At 39.0% G+C, this 21,936-nt stretch overlaps 1 protein-coding gene across 1 annotated transcript in view; it reads left to right on the forward strand.

Annotated features, from left to right (window-relative positions):
* GRID1 (glutamate ionotropic receptor delta type subunit 1) overlaps positions 1-21,936 on the forward strand; it is a 544,725-nt gene that overhangs the window by 483,031 nt on the left and 39,758 nt on the right. Inside the window, exons 9-12 of the mRNA XM_037400885.1 lie at positions 6,294-6,395; positions 7,947-8,144; positions 10,134-10,458; positions 11,548-11,686. Of these exons, the coding sequence (XP_037256782.1) occupies positions 6,294-6,395; positions 7,947-8,144; positions 10,134-10,458; positions 11,548-11,686 (764 nt within the window). The remainder of the gene's footprint in view (positions 1-6,293; positions 6,396-7,946; positions 8,145-10,133; positions 10,459-11,547; positions 11,687-21,936) is intronic.

The following is a 21,936-nucleotide window of genomic DNA, read 5'->3' on the forward strand; positions in this document are numbered from 1 at the left end:
TTAATTTTAGTTATTTGCTATTTCCTGTTCCAAATCATTAAAAAACCTGTTAAGTAAATAAGATCTTAATATTCACTTGCTGTAAAGCTACCTCAAAATGTCTCTCCTCATCTTGACACATCATTCTTCATTGTTGCTTAGAAGCTAGTCTATAAATCATATGATATTGTCCGTATTCAGGAAACAAATTCAAATTGTCCTAGGTGACATGTCACAAGACCCTGAATGAAACACCAAAATTCAGATACAAGTATATCGTCCTCTTCATTTCAGTTACCTATTATTTCTGCAGTACTATTGAAAAAGCAGTCAACTTTGTCCAGGAAGACTTGTTCATTATAAAAACTTGCTGCCTAATGCTCGTTTTTCTGTGATTCTCTAGAAATGTTTTATTATCAGTTATATAGCACCATAAGTTTGCAAAACACAGAAAAAGCTGCATTCTTCTCCCTGAAGTTCTCACATTCTTGAAGGTCCATTAAACATCAATAGTCACATCAATGTGCTTCACTGTCCTGCACAGAAAACCAGGGTCCTCTTGGACAAATAACAGTGGCATGGTCATTGCAAAGGAGGCAGCCTTCCCCTAGTCCTCCAGTTTTTCTTACTTTGTATTATCTAGTCATTGCCTTTAAAGAGCTTACTGTCACAGGAGATGGGTGATGCTGTTTGCCGAAGTATCAGGAGTGGCAGAGCAGATTTCCATGGTCCTTCCTACCCTTCTCTGAATTTTCACCATGCAGATACAGCCCTTGTGTGGCCCCTTCGTAGAAAACTGAGCATTTTGTGCATCAAACAGGATGGGATAAAATTTTCACCCAAAAGACTTAAGAGTTTCTGTACCAGTTAAGGCTTTGCTCACAATCCTTTGTTTCATAGTTTTAATATGGTTTGGAGTCATCAGTGACTCTACGGCTATGGGTGCATAGGCATTACAATCCTACTGCAGATGTTTGGAAACAAGCTACCTGTTTAATACAAATGTATGCAGTATGTCAGAATGAAATAAACATCTGAACGTAGATGACTTGCAGGTATTTCATTGCAAACAAGGTTGAGCTATGTGGGACCACAGAATAGAGCTTAAATCAGTTTAGGTGGTGATCTTATCCACTATTTTATCTCTAATAGTGACTATAAGCTTATACTTTAGAAATGTTAGAATGTTGCTAATAATTACACAGCTGTTATAGAAATGAATTGTACCAGTGTCTGTATTTGCTTGCAGGTGTAAAAACTGTTACATTTGTATTTTCCTAATCCTATTTTATTTAACTGTGGATTACATAAATATACAGTCCAAAACATTCTTTATTTTTTTCTTAATTATGATCCCATATTTCAAATGGAAGTATTTTGGTACCTTCAAGGCAACTCCAGTCATAAAGATTGGAATTATGTTCAGGGAAACCTGTCAGTTCCTTAAGAATGACACATAATCCAGTGTGTGAATCCTACTAATACCTTGTTGTGAATGATATTGAATGGCAGCAAATTGTCTAGATTACTGATATACTGCATTTAAAAAAAATCGTGGAATTCAATGTAAATATTTGTTTTACTATTTAAATGGAATTTTAGAACTGCAAGAGAGGAGCGTCGAGTTTGCTCCACTTTTTTAATGGGCCACTACCTTATTTCATATTTGTCTCCTGTAAACGTTAATTTTCTTGTTTACGGTTTGTTTATTTGGTTGGGATCTTTTTTATTATCATGTTTGCCTAAAATCTGCTTTTATAATGTCAAATGTTTCAGTAAGGGTTTAGCCATATTGCAAGACTGTCAAAGGGAGTGAGACCCCAACATGCAAAATATATGTACATGGTACAAGGACGTCATACTGGTTATACACTTCGTTGGCTTCAAATTCAAGGAATAAGTTGTCATTGAAGTGAAATCCATTTCAGTTCAACTTTAATCTAAAAGAATTATCAGATTGTGAGTGGCATAGATGAATTTATTTAACTCCATGCACAGAACAGCTTTTATATTCACAAAAAATATGCCCTGGGTTTATACAGGTGTCTGTGTCTCATGGCAGGAGAACAGCCTAACTTGTACGCTCCTGCCTGTTAGAAGTTTTGCAGATTTCAAGGCAGGGATTCCCAAATTTAGTTTCTTTGGACAATGTAACCTCAGCTCCAAAGGAGTCACCAAATAAAAGATTGCTGGTTTTGGTAAGATAGAAGATTCATGCTTTGGATTGATTGTAGCCCTGTCAAATATTACTATACATCTGCTAAATAGTATATGGTTTTATTTCTTATGGGAATCACATTTTCCCTGAAAAAAGTAAATCAGATTTAGGATGGCGGGTGTCATATTCAAAATGATGTTAGATAGTAGTGACATGTTATTTGGACAGTAACTACTGCGTCATAAACCGGTGTAGATGATCTTATTCACTGTTGTGATAGACATGTCAAATATTCCCTTTTTATGCTAATGTCAGTTTTCAACTGTATTTACTAGTAGTTTGCGATAATTTTTGTCTCCGTTTGTTTGGGTGTGAGAAAGACATTTGCCATAGTCCAGTGACATTGAGCATTCATAGCAGAGTTATGAAAACTAAATTCAAGTTCTCAATTCAAGAAATACGTAATTATTGTATAATAGAGTAGCATGGTCATGTGGACTTTGCAGACAAACAGATGTGTAACAAATAACTGCGTTTATTATCAGTTTCATCTCCTAAAGGGAGCGACATACAGGCTCTCCATCTAGTTGATCAAGTTCACAGGAGGTAGGAAATCTTGCAAATCAGTGCTTAATGAATGCAGCCTTGATTTATTTGAGCAGAAGTATTGCCTGCTTCATGGTGCTGAGGAAGGTCTTCACACTTCTGTGGAGCCGTCTCCGATATTCTTTGGTGTGAGTTTACCATGACATCTCAATATGATTTCCCCTGGGGCCCTAATCACTCACTCAAGTATTGGACAGCCAGCAGCTGCATCATTAAGAAAGTCGTGAAACTGCTTTGGAGAATTTGACTTCTAATTTTTCAATAGGAACTCAGGAACCCTAAAATTACATTGATAAGAAGTTTTCTTTTGAGGGCCTGACAGATATCAGTATCTTTCAGGAAAAAGCCCTGGACAGCAGGATCAAGAGGCATACCCTGGATGACATCTCTTATCATTTGACATTCCTAGGTTGTTTAGCCATGTAATTGCTTTGCTTGTGTGTTGAGTATGTACGTTTGGAGTTATACATTGCTTGTGGATGTTGAAAACAATGTTAAAATTGTGACTTTCACTCTCCAAGCTTTTCCTTGCAGTTCCGGTTGAAAATGCTAGTAAATATTGGCAAAGATCAGAAGCATGTAATGAGTCAGAATTTTCCAACAAATTACCTTTTAGTGTGAATTTCGCATTTGTTTCCTTGGGTTTGTCTTTATTGGGTGATTGAGTCTCTGATGTACAGCTAGAACTATAGGATTCCCGGCAACATGACTGTTTCAGAAAGAGAAGCTAGGAAGAAGGTTTACATTGGAAAGGTGTAATAAAGTAGCTGTTTTCAAAACTTGAACTCCCATAACTTAAGAATCTTAAGTAACTTAAGAATCAAAAAACCCTACCCAGGCTGCCATTAAACACGTGTTCCACAGACCATTGATTTTTTAAATATATCCTCCAAGTGCTGATTCTGCAGGCAGTTGTTTTTCATAATCAGATCTAAAAGCTTTTTATCTCCTATCAGCTGACGGCTGTGCTATAACCTTTGGCTTCAGACTTCTGGTAGGAACATGGTAGGTATTTCTACAAACAATGAAACTCTAATGGCCTTATCAATTAACAGAAGTACTCACTGTGTTTAACAGTGCTGGAAATTAGTTTCTCAGGCACTGATCTTGACAGGTCAGCTGTCAGAAATTGATAGACCTATCTGTAAGTACTTTGGTCCTATAAACAAAATTCTGTCTGCAAGAACTAGAAGTTAAAACTGACACACTTCTTAACAAATGAAATGTTCTGGAGCACAAGGATGCATAGGAAAAATCCCTTCTGGAAATGGTTTTCCTCATGTTCCATTTATCAACTTTCTTTATATAGTTTCCTTTTAACAGACTGAAAAGATTGTACCTCCACAGAGAACAATATGGAGCTCTGTGCTGATGTGAAATACTCTCCTCTTTGCTCTTAGCCCTGCTACATAAAAGGGGAATCTTGTCTTGCTCCTTCTGAATAAAAGGAATAACTATATGGTTTTGCACTGGCATGTCTCCAGTGTCCTTTTTAGAATTAGAGTTAATGAAGAATGTGAAATGTAGGGTATTTGAGAAGTCTAAGGCCTTGATATGAAATCTGATAGAGTTTTTGAAAGAAAAAATAGTGGGAGAAGGAATTGAAATGTCAGTCCACCAGTGGTGAAGTAAAAAATTAATTTGTTACATTTGCCATTTTTTAGTAAATATTGAATTATCATCTGTAGATTGTGCAAGCCGTTTTGGCCACTGTATCTTCCATGTATCTTTATTGTATAGTAACTGTATAGAAGAGTTGAAGAAGGCATAGACAGTGAACCTACTTTACAGATTTGAGACACAATATATACCACACACACCTATACTGGTATTTGAATTCTGCTTAACCATACTGATTTATGTCAGACAACAAAATTGTCAATTTGGTTTGGCAACAGCAAAAGCTAAGAAGCATCTGGATGTATTTCAGAGCAAGCATCTAAATTCAAATTTAAAAGGTACCATGGCTACAGGTATGTACCTGTATTGTTTGTGTGCAGAAGCTCATCTGTCACTCCAAACTGGCATCACGAGGGGAGAGTTTTCAAACTGAGATACTTCAGCTTTCAGGATTGTCATTAGAGAGCTGAATGTTACTCATTATTATTCATTCCCTTCCTCCATCATCCAGGTCATCTAGAGAAAAGGAGGTGTATCTTAAGTCTTTCGTCTCCTGTGTCTCAGCTTTGAAGATTTAGTGACTATAGAAAAATTTCCATCAGTTGTGATAGTTACTATGGCTGAATATTCACCGAATGTCCTGTTCTTTTCTAGTTCCCTGTTTATTGGTTTAGTGCATCAAAACAAAAATAAAACTATACAGATTCCCATCACATGTTATTTGTCGGTTTGATTTTTGAGGCTTTAGGATAAAAGTGAAGTCATAGAAATAAATCATGTAGGACATCTAGCCACAGGCATTTTCAGTGAAGTAAGTTCTTTCCAAGGTTTTGACTTGTTACATGAAAATTAGCTTCTGGCAGGAAGAAGCCACATTTCACAGATCTTGGACTATGTTTAATTTCCACAGGACATGCCTCCAGTTAACAACACTGCTTCCACATCTGTGAGCATAGTATTGGTGTCTAAGAGTAGAGCTGAAAAAAAAGAAGGAAACAGTTTCTACTTGATACTATTTATGACTCTTCTGAACAAAATGACACCGTGGATTCCGTTTGAAGGCAAAAGGAGTGTCTGGCTGCTGCTGCTGAAGAGCATATTTAGTTTGAATAATCCAAAGGTCACTTAAGATTGACTTTTCTATTGAACCTATTTTATTGATTTTTACTGCATTTCTCTTCAGAAAATGCAGTAAAATTGATTTTTAAAGTGATACATTTAGTTGAAACAGAAACTAATTAGATGTAATGTTCCAGGGAGGTATCCTGAAAATCTGCATCCAGGTAATCTAGCAGATGCATGAAGTACTGGTAGATATGAGATATTAGATCATCAGGAGCCTGGGAACGTGAGTCTGTTGTTGTTTTACTGATGAGGTAGAATTAGGGCAAGAACAGAGAAAAGACTTAAGATGGGATCTGAAGAAAGTCTGAGAGAGGAGACAGTTTGACACCATAGGATCTACGTCAAGATTATATGACTATCAATGAGTGAGAACATTATGCAGCAGGAAAAAACCTCAGTTTTTGATAAGCAGTGGGAACGATTTGAAAAGTAGGAAGGGTTCTGAGCAGACAGGGGAATATGGGACAGTGAGACCACAGATAATTCTGAGGGCTGACAGACAGTATAAACTTACTGGAGAGAAGTGTCACATCAGTGTGATCTAAGTGAAATAATATGACAAATACTACGGATAATAGAGCAGCTATATTATAGGCATCAGTGAAAATACATTCAGGCAAGGTATGTGTTTATGTCTGTCCTCTGATTCTCACTGATTCTGATTCTGCATTAAAAAAAAGTCTCTCACCCTCTATCAGTTCTGGATTTGGTCAAGCTACTGTTAAATGTTTATTTAAATACTGAAAGATTTCTGCAAAGATTTCTGCCTAATGGTCCTTCAGACTCACTGTACTTTCTGTTCTAGCTGGCGACGTGGGACTCTGAGAAAGGACTGAACGGTAGCCTGCAAGAACGACGTCTGGGCAATGACTTACAAGGATTGACACTCAAAGTGGTGACTGTCTTGGTATGATCCTACTTGAGTTCAGGAGAAAAAATACGCTTAAAATAAAAAGGATTTGACTGAGTATTTTGGGCGCTTCCTGCAGTATTTTTCCCTATCATTTTCAGTTCTGTATTTTTGGATGATCAGTTACATAAGCAAGGAAGGTAGATCATGGCCTTTTATTATTTTATGTAAAGCTGTGCACTGTCAGATACACAGAAGATTTGTTTGTTTGCTTATGCTGTTTTTCTGCGTTGTAATTCCTACTGGGCATGGAACCAGCATAAGGCCTGAGGGCACAGGGGTGCATTCCAGATACCGTACTCTGACTCGGATATGCAGTTTCCAGCATTTCATGGATTTTAAGATCAGATGGGCCAATTATGATAATCTAATCTTGGCTCTTGTACACTGCAGGCTGTAAAATTTAATCAAGTGTTTCTTCCATCAAGCTCATAAATTCCTGTTGAGATAAACTATATCTTTTAGATAGGCGTAGTCTTTCCAAAAATTCATTCTGCTCTTGGGACTAATGCCTGTTAGCATCTAGAGCTGTAGCAGAGCTCGTGTCAGCTAAGTGCTAAATTAGGGGCAAATTAAGGCTTTAATGCATTGCTGCCTAAAATACTGTAGTTTGTGGATTGCAAAATGGGGTGACTTTTGGTGCATTTTATTTCTTTTTTTCTGAATCATGGTACAGATAGGAAGTACTGCATAAGATCATTAAGGCACTTCCCCCAGCCCCCAGTTTTTTTCCCCTCTCTGTGGTGAGAGGTGAGGTTATGCTGTAGCTTATGTGGGAGGCGAGCAGATCCCTTCCACGAGAGTGTCAGTACCGGGTTGCGAAGGCAGCCTACTGCAGTGCCTGCGCCACTGGCAGCCTCGGCGCTCCCTTGCAGGAGAGCGGGAAGCCCATGTCTGACAGAAAACATAGCACAAAATTCTGCATTGCCTTGGTCCTGAAACACACTTTAAAAAATACTCCAGGAAGATTATTCTTTGACTTTTCAGAATTTAAAATATTCACAAAATGCAGTGGGTTTAGCTTTTGTTTCGGTATGTCTCCTGGATAAGAGATTAATCATTGTCTGTGGAAAAAAAAAAAGCTTTTTGTATTTGATATGGTCTGAGATAGATGAACAGTAGTAATGTTCCTATGCAGGACTCACACAATTAACTTTATATTCTAGACAGCTACTTTGGACACTAAGGTGTGTGTCTGTGCCCTCTTTGTAGTCAGTGAGAAGAGGAAGGTACTTCTAAGAGCAGTTCATCCTGTGGGCACCAGGAATGCTGCTAGAGGGGGTTGAATTGTCTTCTGTAGTCTGACTCCTCTCAAGTGCTGTGAAAAGCCCAAGGTCACAGATAGGCCTCAGGTGCTGAGGCAGTGGTGTCTGGTTGGGAAGCCTCATAGCATCCCATATAGTCTACAGTTTTTTGCCTAAGAATTTTAGTAGTGTCTCAAAATTTGTGCCAAGTTGTCCAGAATTAACTCAGGAACATCCCTGTGCTAAGACAAGAAGACCAAAAAACTTGTTTCAAGTATCAGTTAAGATACTGTTTTGTTCTCAGGAAGAACCTTTTGTGATGGTGGCGGAGAACATTCTTGGGCAACCAAAACGATATAAAGGATTTTCCATTGATGTTCTGGATGCACTTGCCAAGAATCTGGGCTTCAAGTATGAGATATATCAAGCTCCTGATGGCAAATACGGACAGCAGCTCCAAAACAGTTCCTGGAATGGCATGATTGGAGAACTCATTAACAAGGTGCGCAGAGAAGAAGCTGTATTTAAAAAAAAAAAAAAAAAAAGAGTAAAAAAAGACTTCTTTTCAGATTACGGTGTCAAACCTTTGTAAGGGGATTCTCCCCTTCCTCCATTCCAAATTACAAGAGAATGAATTAGGATAAAAGCGCCAGTGCAGAACACTATGGGTAGTTTGAATATGGGGTAAACTGTGCAATTTAAGATTTAAGACCCTGTATACAGAATAGGAACTGGAAAGTCGTTTGTTCTATTTAATCTCAGCTGTTCCTGACATAAATTATATCTGTGTAAATCCATGTGTTTACATAGCTGTAAGCATAAGAAGACAGGACACACGTGAGTGTAAGTGGATGACTATAGAAAATAGAGCAAAAATCATGTATTCTTCTTAAAATACTAATTAATATTATTTTATTTTTTGTCATTATGTCTTTGCTACTCGTTTCTAGGTGTGACTTTATTTGGGTCACTTTGTGACCATGCATTTGATAATTATCAGCTGTTTGACTACAAAACAGAAAAAGCGTGCCCAGTAATATACCATTAAAAATGTTTTGAAGGACCAGAATTTAAGCTGATCTCAATATTATTAATTCATTTAAAACAGAGGACTAAATTTCTTTTTTTAATTACAGTCTTGCGAATCAGGAATAAGTTAATTGAACTCCTTTGAAGTAAATGGGGGAAGTTTATAGCTTAGAATCTCCCAGAGAATGAAATTGGAGTATTTTGTTCATGTTCTTGCTATCTGACATGGGACAAATGTTAATCAAGAAGGAGAATCAAAGGAATTAATATTCCATGTCGCTGCCCTTTGTAGAAAAGGTTACTCTTCTGCAGTGGAGTTATTACTAAAAGTGAAAGCTTTCTCATTATCTAGTAAGTAGGCGGCTCAGTATCTAGTAAGTAGATGTTTAGGAAGAAATAGAAGTGATTAAAGCAATAGCATACGTGTGCATGATAATGGGATATTCTTGGCCGGTGCTAGGAATTATAAAGAAGATTTTACTTATTTATACATTGACATAAGCTGTTTGAATTTCATTGATTTGAAAATGTGGTAAGAAATTCTGTTAAATTTATTTGGAAATTGTGTTCTTTCAAACAACAAAGTATCTATTATGGTATTTTCTAAATGGTATTTCTGCTACTAGCTTTTCCACTGATGCCAAGGGATTTCAAAGTATTTTCTTTACTTTCCCAACAAAAGTTAGAGATAGGAAACAAAAAGTATATAACTGTTTTTATTGAGATGGAAAAATATTCAAAATCTAGTTGCAGCTCTTCAAAAGCTTTGGGAATCTTATTTATTAACTCCTGGTTTATCTTTCATTGAGTTTGCATACTTTTTAAGGGCCCCCTACATGTAAAACGTACTTGCTTTAAACATTGAGGTCAAAGCAGTTTCAGGACCTAAGTTGCCTTTGGTGCATTCTTCCAGTCACTAGTTTTTGCAATTCCTTCATTCATTGTAAAGACCAAACACAGTGTTCCCCCAAGTTGTCATGCAAAATCCCTTCACGAGTATGGGAAGCTAGCATTTTTGCAGGGAGAGCAACAAACGCTAGCTCTTTGCACCTTGCTATCAAATACACGAGCTGAATAAATGGTGGTTTTCTCTTACTGCTTGCAGTGCACCAGCTTAATATGGATTGCAGCTTTAGGCATCCTTTGGAAAACAAATGAGGGATAAAGGGTAAATAAGTTGCACTCATTCCAGAGAGGAGTCAGGGTGACGCTTTATGTTCTAGAGTATGTGCAGGTTATGTTTCATGACTCTGCTTTAGGCCAGTGCAATTAACTAATGTTCAAATGATGAAATTGATTCTGGTTTTCTTTTTAGACAATTTATTTGATTTTGTCTAAGTGTTAAGTTATAGAAAAAAATGCATGGACTCACTTGGTTCGTAAAGAAGTTTCTCCTTAAGGCTCACACTGGCCGGATTCGTGGTGAGAGGGAGAGATCTGATTTCTTGCATTTGCCTTGCAGAGAGCAGACCTAGCCATCTCAGCCATCACTATAACACCAGAACGAGAAAGCGTTGTGGACTTCAGCAAGCGGTACATGGACTATTCTGTGGGAATCTTAATCAAAAAGCCTGAAGAGAAAATCAACATCTTCTCTCTCTTTGCTCCTTTTGACTTTGCGGTGTGGGCTTGCATTGCTGCAGCCATCCCTATAGTTGGCGTCTTGATATTTGTCTTGAACCGGATCCAGGCAGTCAGGGCGCAGAACGCTTCCCAGCCGAGCCCTTCTGCTTCCTCCACCCTCCACAGTGCCATCTGGGTCGTGTACGGCGCCTTTGTTCAGCAAGGTACTTACTCTCTTGTAAACACCACTGATGGACATTCAGAAATATCCCGCCTTAGGTAAAGCAGGTCAGAATGTGTTGATCTTGGCCAGAATGGTCTAAAGATGAAAAAGATGGCTCGTACAGGCAGGTAATATATTTTATTAGCCCAGCTGATGAAAAGTGGGAAGAGGTAGGTAAGTTGGGGGTGGGTGGGAGTGTGTGTTATGTTCTGCTTTTCTGTCTCAGTAAGTCCAGAAAACCCACTCATAGCAGGTTTTTCCACGTTGAAAAAATTATCATACAATAAATGAACTACAGAGCTGCTTGGTGCAGAATTACAGCAGTTCTCCAACTCTGAAACGAGCACCCTTTCTAGTTGTTTAATTTTAGAAATGTATATGTTTTGGAACTAATGTGAGACAGTATATCTTTTCATTCTTTGAACTGAATATGAAAATGTGATGGGTTTAAATACAGTAAGATATAACCAGCATAAACATACACCGAAGTGACTAGCACCAGCTGTATGGTGAGGTTTGGTCTCCCAACAATGTTTGGGCAGAACTGTGCTTGAAGCCTGCTAGAAAGAAGTCTTCACATCATTTCAAGTGCTGTAAGGAGTAACAAGTAATGACACTAATGTTTCAGTCTTTGCAGATTTAAATACAGCACAGAGAACACAGAAACCATCGGACAGTTTTGCAGGTTTTTTCCAAACACAAAGTGGTCATTGAAAACAGAATACTACTGTATACGAAGCACTGTAATGATTTAATTCTTGCATATTAGCTGTGCTTCACCATTAAACTTTCTTTATTTAGAGTATTTTTCATCTTCTGAAGATTTTATCCTCAACAATTCCCAAGGGAAATATTTTGAAAGATGGTTTTTCTAGAACAGTATCTAGAGCAAGAGGCTGGCTGGAGAAAACGTTTGTAAATTATCGGCCTTCATGGAAGCAGTGCTTTTCTCACAGTGAATGGGCAGTCTGCGGGGGAGGGGAGCAAAAATGTCGAGGGGTAGCACAACTGAGTTTAACATAGCAGGGCACACAGAAGGTGACCATAAAGGGAAGCTGCTGAGAGACTCATTTTCTCTGTTGATTTGTAGGGAGTGAATCTACTGTAAATTCTGTGGCGATGCGTATTGTAATGGGAAGTTGGTGGCTCTTCACCCTTATCGTGTGCTCTTCCTACACAGCAAACTTAGCAGCATTTCTCACAGTATCAAGGATGGATAATCCCATAAGGTAAGAGCCTCTGCTTAACATGAAGCTGGAAACCTGGATTTCACAGAAAGGTATTATCCATTCGAGCACTCATTCTTGCAAGAAGGAGATAACTCTCTAATAAAAGGCTCTGCTTATTTGCAGTGGCTGTTTTTCTCTTCCCCCTCTTCCTTCACCTTCACTCCAGCAACCCCCAAGCAGTTTTGACAGGTGCATGGAGGGGACAATGGCACTTTTAACTGTGTATTTTTCCAGAAGAGAGGTCTGCCATGTTTATATGCCTTTTGTTTAACTAGTGATCTCACTGCTTTGTCTGCCTTTATTTCTTTGTTGAACATCAGAGGGAACTGCCACCTCTGGGGAACAGCTCACTTCTCACCGTGTGATTTTATGTCCTCAATATTTTGATATACACTGTTGTTTATACCATTATTTGCATGTAAGCTATCATAGGCCGTCTTTTAAAATATAAATGGCCAGTTTCAGTGGTGGTGTTTGCAGAAAAAGCTTTTTCTCAAGGAGGAAAAGATAATTGAACCTGACTCCAGGATAGCAGATATAATATAGCAGTTGTTTTATTAAATTTATATGTAATTTTCTACAGTTGTGTTGGCAATATTGTGATGATAAATTACAGCTTCTGTAACAAACCATATTTATCTTGCACCTTTGACTTCTTTTCCCTGCTGTTTGCCTACTAATCCATACCCGATGAGAATGTTTTCAATAGACCAGGGCTCTGAGCAGCTCCAGAGGGCTGCTGGTGGTTTGGTGGCAACGTGTGTGTGTGTAGGTGATTTGCTTTTCTTCAGAAAATGTAAAGACTGAAGAATGTTTTCATTTTTTTCTCTCAAAACATGGACAATATTTCCACATTAACACTGGCATGGAGTACTGGGAGGGCTGTTGACCTGCAGTCAGTGCTGGCAGGACTAGAGCCTGATATCTCATGTTTGATCTGATGGTGATGGGGTGGAGAGGTGGCCAAAGGACAGTGTGACACAGTGTCCCCTTCTAGAAAATGCTGAGCCAAGGGTCTTGTCCTAGGTGCTAGAGTGTGACACGGTTAGTCTGTCGGTCTCATTTGGGATTGCACCGGGAAAACTGGGACTAATATTTGTGCTCAGCTCCTGAAACAGAAGCATTGGCACTTAGGTGAGGCTGGCACTCTTTTCTTCTCTTTTTTTGCCTTCTCTGTGGTATCGTCACAGAAGGACATAAGTGCATTTCTCATAAATATGAGTTTAACGGTATTTCCTTTTTTGAACTTGCCATTGCATACTTGCAGGTAATGTAACTTTTGTATGGCTATAGTGTTATAATAATAATAAAACCAGCTCAAAATCATAACTACCTTTGTTTTTAAATTATTTTTCTGTTAGTTTGGCAAAAATGAGTGGGTTTTAACAGCAATAGAAACAAGAAATACAGGTAGTTTATGGAGATAGCATGAGAAACTAAATAGAATAAAGCTACCACAGAGTATCTGTGAGGCCTGGCTGTAATAGGAATAAGGTTAAGCTCAATGAATAAATTGCTCTTGAAACCAAAGACATGAAGAGTTGTCTGGAAAGCTTGAATAATGATCTGCTCAAACATTTCTGAAAGTTCTAGTTCCTTCATGGCAGAAGAAATTGTCCCTTTGGTTTACTGAGCACCTCCCCAAACTCAGCAAAGTTCAGAGGAGGGCAAAAGTTGGGGTGAAATGCAGTGAGGAGTCTGTCAAAATAGACACAGGTTTAAGAGCAGAACTATGAATAATTACAGGAAACCTTTAAGGCAAAGCTATTACAACATTTATAAGGGGTTTTTATTCCCCTTCTTATTAGAATGAAAGGACACTGCTAAGAATCTTGAGGAGGAGAGAAGTTATTTGGGTGAAGGAACTGCTGAGTGTATTTTTGGGACTTCAGAACTCAGGCGCCCCTCTACTGTTAGAGACGGCAGCTGAAGATTTATAATTAAATGCCTTTCTATATGTAATGGTAGTTGCCATTTTCCAAGTTCCCACTATCACATCCCCTTGTACAAGGTGAGGATACAGAAGGAAGAAAGCACTCTACTGAGATCTGCAAACACCAGCAGAGTAATTCAGGTGTCAAAACATAAATGTCTAAAGTAATTTTAGTTGCCATAAGGTTCACTGCCTGTGCTTCAGCTACTTGGCTATAAGGGCAGGGGTCTCTATTAGGTGTTGTCAGCCGCAATGTGGATTATTTATATTGCCTGGGGTGTCTTAAGTGGTCCCAGATGCTGTGGCTTAGGCACCTGAATCATTCCCAAGGTAATCTGAAATGGTATCTGTCAGAAAGATCTTTGATTTGATCACTCACTGGTTGGCATAACTGAGACAGTTAAAGGACTTGCTTGTCTTGGCTTGCAATGGCTATTTCACAAAGTTTTCAGAATCTCTCTGAGATCCTGCTACTCATCAAAAAATGCTAGTGCCTTAGAAGAGAGGAGATGGGGTAAAGATATAAGCTCTTCAGAATCTTTGTTGAGTTTTCATCCATTACTAAGCTATGATGAAGATATTTTCATATCCCCACTCCTTGGGTGAAACATCTTATAAAAAGTTGTGTCGGATTTGTTCCTGAGAAAGTAAATTACTGCCTTACATGAAGGCATCGTGGCTTCATGTCTCAGCTCCCAGTACTACTTAGCTTCAACATCATATGATGTGGAGTGGCTATTCTTGCCTTTCTAAATCTGCCACTCAGCTTGCCTGCATCATATCTTTCATGGACCAAGAAAGGAATACTCAGGTGAAATCCATTCTTCCCACCCGAAGAGGCACAATGAGTTATAGCTAAAAATTTGCTCACCACCTGAGAACTACCAAATCCATCTGTGTATACATCCTTTGTTAAGAAATCAACCCCCCATCCTCTCAATAAATGCGTGCCATTATGTCACCCTCCATAGAGAAGTCCTCTGGTGTTGAGTACTGCTGCTGCTATGTGGGCAGCAGGAGAGAAAAAAGTATTATGGTGCACCATAGTTAAGATTTTCATTACAAGACCGATTTTCTTCCCAATCCCTCTCCAAAATATCTAATAAAAGTTGTTTCAGCATCAAATTTGACATGTGTGGTCTGTGACTAGTGGAATAGGAGTATGTTTGATTGAATAACTAGGTGTCAATCAATCCAGTGATCATTACCTCCACAAATTTCACTTCAAAACAAGTGTGTCACACAAATCATGAATTATATTTATTAGTGTGGCCTTGGTGAAACACTCACTGAGGCAAAGTTGAACTGCTGGAAGGCAGATTTTTAGAGCTGGCATGTCAGATGAAAGCCTGCTAATAAGGGAATATTTTTTAAAAAAAATCTGGTATTGGCAAATCTCACAAGGCTTTTCCACCCTGCCATGGGTTTCAGGGACTGCCAGTGGCTCATAGAAAGTGAAAACCCCAGGGTAGGAGGCATGGCAGAAAGCAGCTTTGATATGCTGCCTGTATTTCTGTACTTCCTGACACAGACCTCCTAAATCACAAACGGGTTCCCAAGCGCTGTGTTGTCCGGGTGCCCAGATCCCATGTGAGGAACGTGCCAACCTTGGAAAGAACAAAAGTCCTCCTTGGATTTTTCCAAACCCTCAAGGGCTTCTTCACAAGCATGGCAACAGGGAGAGACATCAGCTTCCTGGTCTGGCCCGGCTGCATGTGCTTCCTTGCTCCTCGTGTGTCCTGTGTGCTCATCACTTGTCCCAGTGTGACAGGGTGCTGGGGAGGGTCAGAGTGTGGAGTCTGAGATCCACATAAAAACCTCTGGCCCTTCAGGAGGTCAAGATTAGCAGAAAATAGTGTGAACTTTCCTCGGCTCTCTTCCATTTTCCAGTCGCTAGCAGATGGTACTTCTGCACCCCTTTGCTCTTTTAATATGGCTTCCCTGAGCCCTCTGTCCAGGTTACCTCGTGCTCTTCGCATCTTCCCTCTGCCCCAACCTGGCAACAAGGGAAAAAAGGCAATGTAGTGCTTACATCAGGGTTTCTGTGTTCATGGAGACCCACAGTCAGGGCAGTGAACCATCAAGTAGAATTCCCAGCTGCACATCGGCAGAAGAGAGAGATGTTACCCGGTTCCAAAAGAGAAGGCATTTTTTGCGAATGTGCTGGTGGCCACCACTTTGGAGCTCAGGCTAGGAAGCTGTGATCCATGTTCTAACGTTGTAAATGAGCAAATCTTAATTTTCGTTTTGGACTAGAAATCTAGGTAATGTTTAGAACCCGTGCTAATTCTTGACAAACTTGTTTAAACCCAGATGATTTGCATTTATCATTCTAGTATTTGCCTTCAGAACTGTACACAGCTGATAGGTCTTCTAATGGGTCAGTCTGCCAAGTAGGGGCTGAATTATTACATGTGAGTTTGTTCTTTCTTTTGTCTTATTACATTTTCTAACAGCCCTTGGATCTGCTGTCTGACCTTCCATTTGTAATTATGAGTTTAATTAGAAGTGACTTAACTTCCAGCTTCATTTCTTGTTAACAAGCAGACTACATGCACTTCAGTAGCTGCACAGGTGTTCTGAAACTCAGGTTTAGGAGAGCTTATGTGACAACAGGTTAAGAACCGTGCAGGAAAAATGGGACATAAAAACATAGGCTATTTGAAAATTCAGAAGAGTTTCAGTTTAAGATCTTATCAAATTGATCCTTAACATTTGCACATCTCATGGAAGTTTTGAATGGTATCTGTATGTGTGTGTGCATGGACTGCACACAAATGCATGTTATATCTGCTTTTAAGTTCACAGCTGCTGTTTCATGATTTGGGATTTCCTTATTTGCATTTTAATCCCCAGATTTCATGTCTTTTGCTGACAGCTGAATATTTACTGCAGCTTAGTTGGGGTGATAGTCTAGCACTTAGAAGACTTGGGTGCGGATTCTTTTCCTACCACAAGCTTTGTTTGATCTCGGCAAGCTTAGCCTCCTCTCTGTCTCAGTTCCTTTTCTGTGTAACAGATTTAACTTTTTTTTTTTTTCATATCTTATATGGCATGTTGTCAGTTTAGCCGCTTTAAAGATGATGGCCAGGAATGACCATATTATAATAGCTCTGCAGGTATCAAAAAAAGCTAGATTTTCTGGGTTGCATACAAACCAGAAACAATCTGAAAATATTTTACAAGGAAATGAGAAAAGTGTTTTGAAGATGCCAGCTAGAGGGAAATGAACAAAGGTTTCATCTGCTGTAGTTAAGTGGATTTGATAGGGTTGGTAGCAAGAACCTCACAGGAATCCCTCTATTTGCTGAGATTTTGCCTCGAAATTCCTTGTATTTGGAAACAGCCTTTCTGTTGTTCATATCATCCATGGTTTTCTAAATATTTCATTGGATTTTCTTTTGTTATGTTTAATTTGTAGTGTGTTTTGCATTGTCTGTGCAGCACCTCAGGCACATTGGCAGGAGGCACGTATGAATGAGCATGATAAAAAATAGTTATCGTGATTATTATTTATGGCCTGTGAGCAAAAGCTTCAATCATCAAAGAACTAGGTTAAGTTCATCCATAAAAATGAAGGCTAAAACAGAGTGTGAGAAAGATGCAAGTGAAATGAGCAAGGACAAAAACTCAAAAGATTTTTCTTTCCAGAACATTCCCTCTTTAGACCATGTGGAAGCAAGGTCACGGGAAATGCTCTGCAGCCTGTGTGGCAGGGTAGCAGTGCTCAAGGGCAGAGCTTGGCAGCCACTTGCCTCCAGGCACTGCTCAGGACAAGACGCTGTGTTGTTGCCAGTGCTAGAATCCCCATTGTCTATCTGTTCATTTCACTGTCATTGATGGTGTTGCCCAGTGGGTGCTTCTGGGAAACCCAAGGCTTCGCGAAGTCTGGAGCCTTTTAAAAAGCTTTCTGAATGTTGGCATATGCCGTTCAACCATGCTTTAAAATGGATCCTAATTACTCCTTTAATTGAGCAAGCAGGCAAGCATATAAGTGCAAATATTTTCCAAGGACATTTTTTGTGGGTAAAATGAGAATGCACAGCTGAAAACCAAGCTTGCATTCCATCTCTCCAGTTGCCATTCTAAGAATGTGGCACATACTGAAGATCAATGGCAAACCAAGAGATCTGTGATTCCACACCCTCTTCAACTCTACTCTTATGACAGCTGTATCACAGCATCTCTTCATTTGTTCTTGTTACCGGGAAGTTCTGTGACTTAACTGGGTTGAGGCATTAACGTTCAGATGCATGCACAGTTTAGAGAAAAAAAATGATTCAGATGTGATGTTAGCAAAACCTACCATCTGTGCAGGTAATAAAAAGACTTTTTATTATTGTTTTCTTTTGCTCTGGAAGTGTGAAAATCTAGCAAGAGCAGTAGTCCTCATGACAGCCCGTCAAAAAATCCAAGGATTGGTTCAAATCTGAGATTTGATACAGTCCTTTTTCAGCTCTGATTGAGCCGCCTCTTAAGTCAGACTTTCTCATATGAATATAGTCGATTCACTGGCCATCCATAGAGTGCAGCAGCTGTACGCTCCCTGCATGTGTAACCTTCCATTGGTCCCTGACTTCCACCTTCTTTGTTGTAGTGTGGTTTCTTTTTATTACAAGGATAGTACCTATGGCTTATTTTGTTGGGTTTTATTTTCTGTTTGACTCCTAAGGGGTAAACAGTATAAAATGCAGTAACAGAAGTTTTTTGCACAATCAGATATTTTTGCCAATAGGATATGTATATTTCTATTGTTTTTCTCCAAAGAAGCTGATCTAATGTCTTAGGTGAACTGATAATAAAATCTAATATAACAGGATATTAAAAAGGCAAAATAATTATTACTATAGGAATTCCGAGATGGCCTTCAAGTTTTAGACATTTCTTAACCATAAAGACTACCTCAACCCATCATTTTTTAACAACAAAAACAGGAGTGAGAAGGAAAACTTCATGGTGAATTCTGTTTTGGAAATGGATTCTGGGTGAGGAACAACCATTAAAGTAGGCTAGCCAGTGTGCTTGAGTATTTGAGTTTCACTCCTGTGAAAGCGTTAATGTTTTTTTTCCACTAGATATTTCAAGGTAGCTATTTACTTGACCTACAATGCAAAATTACCCAACTGATTTTGCATGTTAACATACTGTTCCATGTGTTTGCCTGCTTGCTATTCTTTTGGACAGACAGATACTGTTACATGCCCCTGTGGGGTCAGAAGAGTAGTTAAGCAAAGACTCTTAAAGTGGGAAGCCAGGTAAAACCTGACATGACACTGGTGAAACAGTGGCCTGGAAAAAAAACCAAAACAACAAACAAAAAACCAAAACAACCAATAAACAAAACCCAACAAAAATCCTGTAAAATTACTTGTATTTTCTACCATTTATCTTTGTTGGTCGGAGTCAGTAGTGTAACAGTGGATCCTATTACGTAAATCGTGCAGGTTGTTTTGTTACGGAGTAACGTATTGCATATTTCTGCATAGCTTTCCAAATTGTCCGGAGTGGAAAGGTCTCTATGAAAGCATCCTCACAGCCAGAACAACCAAGTAAATTGCATTCCAGAACTGCCAATAATTAGTAAACACTTTATCACAGTAAGTTAGTTCCTGTGAAACAGTGAGATGAAGTTGCAAGTATGTGTACCTACTTGTAAGAAGGGAAAGTTGTACCTATTTTCTTACTTGCTGTCAGCTCAGACAGGACATATATGAGCTTCCAACTCTGCTAATCTGTTGCATATTTTTGGAAATGCTTCATTTGCTTGTGTAAAAAAAAGTCGTCTCACTTTGCACAACTCCTCATCAACATCTCCACGTGAGCGGCGGTTCTGTCATTCTCATACCATGGTGGTTCAGCACCGAATTTTCTCACCCACCTGGCAGCAAAAATAATTTTCCCACCTTCTGTTCCTTATCATATATTCAATGTCAGCAGACTGACTGTGAGTATAAGGAACATGCACTGAATTGTGTATTTCTTTAGATGATTTTGGATGGAGAGAGGAGAGGGGAAAGAAGGGGAGTTTCCAGCAGGAGCAGAGGCAGAACGCTTGCCCAGCCACCTTCCCGAAGTGCCGGCTGGTTGGTTGGTTAACAGTGACCAGTGCTGTGGCCAGTCCTGCACTCCACTTAGATGATCTGTCTTTCACCTTGCAAGCTTTGAATTAATAGCCTGCAATAAAAAGTTGATCTCTGGGAGCAAAGTTCAGCATCCATTCTTTCAGAGGTTAAAGAATGAGCATGCCTATGCTGTGGGTTGCAAGGTTATGAGTTTCAGTTGTGGTGAGCTCAGTGCACATCTGTTTCATGTTGTGCTGATGAAACCCACCGTAAATTAAGAAATCAAACTTTGTATAGGATAGCTGGGGCAAGGTAAGTGTCTTTTTGCTGGATCTGCTGTGGACACAAGAACTTCAGTCGAGGGATGATGCAAACAGATTTGTGCAGTAACATCTTAAATCATGTAAGCTAGATTAATTGGTGTTGTGAGGATTTATTTTTGGTTCTCTGATTTTTTTTTTTTTTGTCTCATGCATTTTTATGATTCTCATGCATTTGTAGTATGTAGGCATATTTAGTCAAATGGTTGCACTCTTTTATGATCACTTAGAAAACACCAATGCTTTTCATTTTCTAGGTCCTGAAAGAGCTCTTGCTGACATTATACCAGCTTCTTATATTTTTTTTTCTTATAGTTCCTCACATTGGAATACTTTGCATCTGTCTTTGATACTGTCTCTTTCAGGAATTGCCAGCCCTTCTGTACACCTTTGTCCTTTAAATCAACTTCCTAAGAGGCTTTCTCCACCAGTTCCTGATATCTGTAGAGGTCTGGTCTTTTGAAATTCATTATTTTTATGGTTACTCTTACTTTCTCCCCAGCCCCCACCCCTGGGTATTGAGCTTCATTGTCTTGCAAACGGTTTTAATCTCGTTACTTTTCTCTTTGACATTTTCATTCAAATCTAAAGCGCCCATTCCCCTTATAAATGTCTCCATGATAGAAGATCATGCTCTCTCACACCTTAAACTCTTAATGCCTTAAATGATATATAGGACAGTATTTCGTCTTCTGAAATAAAAGTTGTTCCAATACATTCTAAAATGTTTATAGACCATCTTGCCATGAGGTAGAAAACTCTAAACTTGCCATTTAAAGAAAAGACTTTAAAAATTGAATATCCTTCTAAGGAGATTTTGAAACTATTCCAGATGACATAAAAAAAGAAAAAGAAAAAAACCCACATTGAAGCACACTTTCTATAGATGCAGGTTATGGATGTTTATGGGGGAAAGGAGCTGGGGGTTCTTTGTTTCCCTGGTAACTAAGATGCTACTGTTTATTACCATGAGTGCTTTCCTATTAGCTTAGTTCCTTTGTGGCAAAAGACTTTCTAGAGTGAAAGAAAACATTTCTGGAAACAATAGTGTTGCTAAGGGAAGGATTACATATGTTCTTTCCACTACCTGGGCTCATCTGCCTTACTAAGCAATGTTCCCTTCTGTGCACGTGCCCCCATATAATATAATACAGGAGTGTTTCCAGACTCATCTGGAGATGAGAGAGAGAACGATGTTGCCTTACAAAAGCTATTTTGATACAGCTGCCAAAGTTCCATTAAAAGAAATGTAATCACATGCACTAAAGTTGTTTGCCTTCTAAACCATTAAAACCAGCCTAGGAGAATGAGCCACTGATTTAATTTAATTGATTTATGAATAGTCATATCTATCTAAAAAAATAATAGAAAAACATCAGTCAGAATAGGGTGGATGTTAACTACTATGTTTCTTTCATATGGCAGTAATGCAATTTCCAAGCTCGTATTTCAAGGTATGTAATTAGACTACCCAATAAACTAATTAATCTCAATATAAGGAACAGCTAGTTGGTTTTGATGCAGTGCTCTCAGTGCTTCTGAGGTTCAGTATTCAGGCGAGACTCATGCTCAGGGTGAGGAGAGAGGGGCAAAGGTCTCTTTTCCTGTTTACCTCGTTTTCCACATCAGGATGAGGTGGGAAGTACGCCATATAGCAAGTGCTTGCCATCTGGCTCCTCTGAGAAACAGGCAAGTGGGCCTCTAGACTTTAAAATATGCATATGTAATGCATGCACTTTAGACATCAATAATAACTGATGAATGCTATATGTGCTTTCAGTATTAATGAAGAGCCCTATGTTTTGATTTCCCAGGAGTACCCAGCACATGTTCTAGCAATCAAGATGCCTCTTCAGAGCTCTTCTGTTTTCTTCTCCTCTTTCTGTCAACATCGATAGCTTCTGCTTTACTCCCTGTGGTAAGGGAAGGGTGTGA

The sequence above is a fragment of the Falco rusticolus genome, chromosome 9, assembly GCF_015220075.1.
Source record: "Falco rusticolus isolate bFalRus1 chromosome 9, bFalRus1.pri, whole genome shotgun sequence".
Lineage (NCBI taxonomy): Eukaryota > Metazoa > Chordata > Aves > Falconiformes > Falconidae > Falco > Falco rusticolus.